Below are 7,551 nucleotides of genomic sequence, written 5' to 3' on the forward strand. Positions count from 1 at the left end.
GGAAACTTATCTGTGAATCTGCCTTTACTCTTCTTTCTCTTCTTCTCTTGATATCATAAGTAGAGGAAAGTTTTATTTTTTTTTAGATTTAATTGTTAGAGTTGAGCATTAAGGGAATACATTAATTTCCTGCTTTCAGTATGTGTTTACTTAAATGTGCTCTGGACAGGTTTCCCATATGAGGCTGAATGTAAAGCCAGGATGTTTCAGTAAGAATCAACAATCTGACAACAACATTGGTGACACTGTCATGTGATGCTGTGGGGTGGAGCAATTTTGAAGCTTTATGGTGTTAACATATTAGATTACAGAAAGATCTCCACTATTTTCACTGAGCTAAGACCAGTCATCATGTTCACTGTTATATTCATGTATCTGTGGCTTTCACTAGGTGAGTTAACATTGACTTTTTGTTATTACAGAAATATTAACTATATTATATTAAATATTAGTCTGTGTGGTGATGCAGTGTGAAAATGCAGAGTGTGGGTCTGACTTAAGTATTTCCTGTTGATTATTTAAAGGTTAAAAACATTATGTTCTCTTCTCTATGACAGGTGACTCCATGGCAGATTCAATAAAACCACTTCTCCCTCATGAAACCTGTAGATGAAGGTGATGATGTTACTCTGTCCTGCACATATAAAAAAAGTGGTGGAACAGACTACCTGCACTGGTACAGACAATATCCAAAATCTAAACCTGAGTTCCTTCTTAATGTTGACCAAAAAGGAAATCTAATTTCCAACACTGACCCAAGAATGACTGCTAAAGTTAAAGATGAACAAGTGGATCTGATCATCTCCTCTGCTGCTGTATCAGACTCTGCTCTATACTACTGTGCTCTGAGACCCACAGTGACAGGAAATCCAGCTGCACTGTACAAAAACTTTCACACAGTTTTGTTATATGGAAATCTATTATCTACTGATCATTTTGAATTTACATGCCATGTTTGGAGGAATTCTGTCTCTAATGTGATTTATAAAGAGTATATTTATAAATCACATTAGATTTTTGACACATGTATTATTAGGAGACAGTATGTTCATTCAGACACAAATCTATCACTTGTGAGCCTCAGTGATGAATCTCTGCTCCTCTGCTGGTCTGATCATGGAGACAGTCTTGGATGCACATTACAGAGTATTGTGACTAGCTCTGTACCAAGCTGTTTCTCGTGTTTCTTTGTCTGATTGCTGTTGTGGTTTTGATCTCATTTTGTTTCATCGGTTTTCTGAGTCAGTCTAGTGTTTTTTGGATTAGTTTGCATCGCAGTTCATCTTTACGGTTCTCTGACCTTTCTGCCGGTCCCTGATTACGTTTACCTTGCCTGTGGTTTTGCATTATATTAATAAACTGCACATGGATCCTACTCACCCGGTGTCTGGAGGTTTGTTACAGCCATGCAGCCCACAGAGACACAAAACTCAAACAGACTGTACAAAAGTCAAGCTTGATTTTTTACTCAGCAGGGGGAGATGTTTATCTGTTTCATTCAAATACAGGTTTCTTTCTTAATTCTCAAACTTCACTGTTTATTTGCTTTAAATATCAACAATGATCCTCTTACATATGTTGTTAATACTTGGTTGAACAATCAGAGAAGAAATCCTTTAAAAATAAATGTTAATCTTTAATCAAAAATAATTATTTCTGCTAAGGTTCATGCTGTTATTTTCCTGATGCAATAAAAATGTAAAACAAAGTTAAATATCAATATGTCTTTAAATAGTTTAAATTGCTGGGTTTTAATGTAACACTAGTGAACTAAAGACTTCACTCTTCATTATTTGGCAGCTTATAAAATAGCACTTGATCCAGCACTGATATTAAGTGAAACACTTGAATTACCACAGACACTTAAAAGAGCATTGAGCTTAATACAAGACGCTTATAAATTGTATTAGGGATTTTATATTATTATAATTTTATGGGGAATTTTTAAAATTGTATCAGTCACTGCAGTGCCTCTGGTGTTTTGTTTAGACTCTAAGGGTGTACTATAAATGTGCTGAAGAATTTAATTTCACAATAAGAATTGTTTGATTAAAAAAGATTATTGAAGTAATGCATTACTTCAAGCCAAGTATATGCAAATGTAATTAAGTAACAATACAGTAACACTTCATTAGTAATTATTAATGTGATATAATCAATTCTAATGAAATTAAATTAGTAATTATTATGTCCTTAGTAATAGATTGTCCTGTGTTCCACTTTACTATACTGTTCCAGATCATCATTAACTCTTGATTAACACCACAGGTATTATTAATATGCCGTCATTATGCAAAATCTTCTTCTTTTTAGACAAATCCTCTAATAAATACATTTGATGAATGCATATTTATTGTCCACATAATAAAGTGACAAGCAAAGCAACATTCATAAGTGGTTAATAACATTTGGAGTTTATACAAAGCTACATGATAATATTGTCTTTTGAGTTTACTCTGCTAAGAAAAGTCATATTTTTAACTTGCATTATTTGAGATATAACCACAATACAATAAAGAGTATAGGAAGCCTTACAGTGTTGTATATATTTTGTAGATTAGAAAATGTTTACTTTATAGAAATAGGAAGTGTAGTAAATAAATCATGTGTCATGTGCCACATTGATATTGAAGGGTAGTGACCCGAAACATGAGCAGTGTAACTGTTGAAGGATTTAAAGCCAGCAGACCTGATTAACATAGACCCAGTAGTTAAAACAAACACAGCCACATTTAAGACTAAAACACGGAAAAATAATGAATGTTATGTTGTGTTCAAAGGAGCAGAGCCCTGGACCCGAGTCACCCAGCGCACATACTAATACTACAGTGGGATTGGAAGAGAAATGAATGGAGAAAGATACAAAATGGGTTGAGATGAAATTACTGGTGTTTATTATTAGAGTGTAATCCAGTGTCATTCAGAGATGTTTGCGTGTGCAGCTGCACAAGGCAAATTATGTAAATGAACAAACATGTATGTAAGGTGGTTTATTATTCACACATTAATTCATAAGACTCACAGCATAGTTAAGGTTAGCTCTTTATTAGTTGGTGATTAGTACATGCCTTAACTCATCATTAGTTCAGATTTAAGTAACTAAAATCATTCACACAAAATTCAGAAATCTTGATTTATCATGATACAAAAATATTTTTCTGACACTACAGTCATCAAGAATCAGACTATAAGGCAGAATGTGGCACAAATGGCTCCAAATGACAGCAGCAACAACAGAACCTTTTTAAATTGTGATTTAATGTTTGTATAATAATTATTTCAATAATTACATGATTAAACTTTATTATAGTGATTATTGCAGTTCATTATCAGTTCCTGCTTTTAGTTTAGCTTTTTGTGTTTGTTTAAAATAGATTTAGGACATGTTCCCCATGTGAGACTGAATGTAAAGCCAGAATGCTTCAGTAAGAATCAAGAATCTTTCAGTAACATTAGTGACACTGTCATGTGAGTGATGCTGTGGGGTGGAGCTTCATGAATCCTGATGATGTTAACATATCAGTGTACAGAAAGAACAGTTTCCTTCAGCTAAGATCATTCATCATGTTCACTGTTATATTCATGTGTCTGTGGCTTTCACTGGGTGAGTAAACATTTTTATTATTGCAAAAATACTATGTTCTGAATCAAGGATGAACACATGTTTTTAAAAAGTAGTAAATTGTGAGTATAATTTATGTAATACCTTATTATTAAATTATTTAGAAAAAAAAACAATATGTTGTCTTCTCTATGACAGGTGACTCCATGGCAGATCCAATAGAGCCACTTTTTACTCATAAAGTTGTAGATGAAGGTGATGATGTTACTCTGTCCTGCAGCTACAAAGACTTCAGTGATACCATATATAATGTGCAGTGGTACAGGCAATATATGAACTCTAAACCTGAGTTCCTTCTTTATGTTACTCCAAGTGGAGATCTAAGTTCCCCCATCCCCCATGGAATGTCTGCTAAAGTTCATGAAGATAAACAAGTGGATCTGATCATCTCCTCTGCTGCTGTATCAGACTCTGCTCTATACTACTGTGCTCTGACGCCCACAGTGACAGGAAATCCAGCTGCACTGTACAAAAACTTTTTTGTTATGTTGAAAGCAGTTATGCCAATAAGAAATTTAGATGGGGAAAATATACATGGCTTTTTGGGGAAAACTTTCCCTTTTGTTCTCATTATTTATAATAAGTTTATATTATTGACACATTTCATTCATTCATTCATTCATTCATTCATTCATTCATTCATCTGTAACTATTTTATTTAATCTTGTCTAGGAGCAAAGTGGATAATGGCAAAGCATTCAAAACTCTACACAGCAACCTGAGTTTAAAATCAATAAGAATTTACAATGCTTTTAAAATAAAATACACTTTTATTTATAGAGCCATCATGCTATAGCTCACACAGCATCACTTTGCTGGATCGTAAAACAATAGTAAGTTAATTCATTTTTAAATGACTAACACTATTTTTTATTAAATTATTATATCATTTTTAAATTATTATTATTATTATTATTATTATTATTATTATTATTATTATTATTATTATTATTATTATTTTCTACAATGTTATTCAAACAATCAAAACTTATATAATAAAGCAGCTGAGGCTCTGTACACGTTCAGAAGTTGAATAAAGTTCTGCAAATTGTTATTATTCTCCTTCCTCCACAAGATGGCGGAATCTTATTGTTGGCCATGTTTTAAGCCTCTTGTCACATCCTTCAGAGCTGACTTCTTGGATTATAAGTACAATAATATATAATATATATAAGTATAATAATATATGCTATACATAATCTTCCGTTCTTTTATATATAAGCATTGCATGATTTGTGATCTTACTGCAGTCTAGAAACAATCTTTGGAGAATCAGTAAAAACCATTTAAAGAATCCCTTGTCATTGGTTTGCCTTAATTAAGAAAGAAAACTGAAATTGCAGAACGCCTATACACACAATTTCTATTCTATATTCCTTGATAACCTGGAAATAAAAAGTAAAAGCTTGGTTCAATCATCACAGCAGAATTTTACAATATACAATATACCAACACTATATCATGGAAGGCAGCACTGAATCTTTTGAGTTTGTTGCAGTGAACAACAGCAAGTTCACCACCACTGGCTTGAAGAGGCAAAAACTAACACATAATGTATTACAGTGTTACAGAGAAAAAATCCTTTATAAATATATGAAGTGCAAAGTTTAAATACTCTTTCTGATGACTCAAGCCTCTTTTTGTCTGTGAACATTTCTTTGTGTCTTAAGGTTTTTCTCCTTGATGAACACAAAGATGGTGAACTCAGTTATCTTATGATGGGCCGAATACTAGAGCAGCATATAAACCTGCACATTCTTTTCACATACTTTTCACAATAAACCCTCTGTGATATAGGCTCTACCTCTACTTCTATCAAACATACTGCACAAATATTATCTTAACCCCTGCCATGGTTCATCTCAGTAGTAGATAATTTCAGATATACCAGTCCACATAAAACAACTGTCCACTTTAGACTAAACTGTGTTTTTAAATCTCTAGTGCAGTTGTACTAATGTTGTATTTTTCATATGTAACTACCTTTAACCTTGTGTTGTTAGAGTCTTCCAGTCCACCTCACTCCTGAATGTAAAGCCACACTGCTGACACTGTCATGTGATGCTGTGGGGTGGAGCTTCATGAACCTTTATGAAGATCCAGAGAGCAAAAGGAAAACAAAACCTCCTAACAAGCTAAACAAAATAACACAAAAAAGAGAAAGAAAAGATAATGAATCCATAAAGTGATATAATACACAAAATAAAAAAATTAAAAAAGAATAAAATGGTGTGTGTAGCTAACACAGGCTCCCGTGTTCCATACACAACAAAAGACAAGACATTAGGGAATTTAATTTCTTTACTGAAGCAGAGTGATGTCTAGATCAATAACAAAAAGAACTGTACATGTTACATGCATACTTTTATAAGGTTTTATAAAGTAATTGAAGTTGATTTTAAATAGCCAGAATGTAATAAATGAATATTAGCTATACAAAATTTAGCAATTACCATTTATCCATTTATCCAGTGGTATCCTGGCTAATCTGGCCTACTGAATTAATTTAGAAAGTAACTTTATTCTACATTAAAATCATCTATTGAAAGTAATTGAATGAAAATATTCAGAAAACAGCGCCAGTTTCTGTTGTTCCACAAGGAGGCAGAATAAAACAATAAACCCAGCCACTAATAAACATGTGCTGCTGTCACTCTGTAACCATGTCTCTATCAGGAAATGTTCAAGAAACTCAACATTGTAGATTTTGTACCTTTTTTCATTTTTTGCCTAATTAATTTATTTTTACTTTGAAGATAAAGCTTTCAGATAAAAGCTGATAAATGAACACATTTAAGTGTAATGTTGTTAGTCACATAAATACACAAACAAGTAATTAATTGATTAATTGAATTATTGATTGTCTAAACCACTTGATATTTGACTAAGAGTCCAAAAAGGAGTTTGAGACATATATAATATATAAATATGTAAAATCTTATTATTAGATGAATGACAAATGTCTTGTTCCACATGTGAGACTGAATGTAATGTCAGGATGCAGTAAGTCAAGAATCTGTCAGTAAAACTGGTCACACTGTCATATGATGCTGAGGGGTGGAGCTTCATGAACCTCTGAAATGTTAATATAATAAAGTACAGAAAGACCTCAGAATATTGTCATTTTGCTAACACCATTCATCATGATCACTGTTATATTCATGTGTCTGTGGCTTTCATTAGGTAAGTTATCATTGACCATCTCAGAAAGGAAGTGTTACATTAATGATTAATTAGCCTTCATGATGTTAAGAAAATGTATAATATGAATTATATAACTGAAAAATAAAAATGATTATGTTCTCTTCTCTATGACAGGTGACTCCATGGAAGATCCAATAGAGCCACGTTCCCCTCATAAAGTTGTAGATGAAGGTGATGATGTTACTCTGTCCTGCAGCTACAAAGACTTCAGTGGTAGAGCAAACAGCCTACAATGGTACAAACAACATCCAAAATCTAAACCTGAGTTCCTTTTTTACATCTTACCGAGTGGAGTTAAAACTGACCCTATGCCACCACGTCTGTCTGCTGAAGTTGATGATAAAACTAAACAAGTGGATCTGATCATCTCCTCTGCTGCTGTATCAGACTCTGCTCTATACTACCTTATGTAAAACCTTAATTATTAGATGAATGACAAATGTCTTGTTCCACATGTGAGACTGAATGTAATGTCAGGATGCAGTAACTGTGCTCTGGAGCCCACAGTGACAGGAAATCCAGCTGCACTGTACAAAAACACTGACACAGTTTTGTTATATTGAAAGAAGTTTTGCCAATGCTTTAAAGAAAGTTGCATGCCCTTTTGGGGGATTCTCTCTTTCTCTCTACTGATCAGGGTCATGGTTGATATGGAGTTTGTCCCACACATGAGGTAGGAAACACCCTGAATGGGATGTCATTCCTTTGCAGAGCTCCATACACAA

At 33.3% G+C, this 7,551-nt stretch overlaps 1 gene segment (V, D, J or C); it reads left to right on the forward strand.

The window, feature by feature from the left end:
* The first annotated feature begins 6,765 nt into the window (after positions 1-6,765).
* On the forward strand, positions 6,766-7,239 carry LOC131349627 (T cell receptor alpha variable 36/delta variable 7-like). The segment is given in 2 exon segments: positions 6,766-6,805; positions 6,941-7,239. Coding segments are annotated over 2 exon segments (339 nt in total).
* Positions 7,240-7,551: the final 312 nt, after the last annotated feature.

Source organism: Hemibagrus wyckioides, unplaced genomic scaffold (assembly GCF_019097595.1).
Source record: "Hemibagrus wyckioides isolate EC202008001 unplaced genomic scaffold, SWU_Hwy_1.0 Contig1, whole genome shotgun sequence".
Lineage (NCBI taxonomy): Eukaryota > Metazoa > Chordata > Actinopteri > Siluriformes > Bagridae > Hemibagrus > Hemibagrus wyckioides.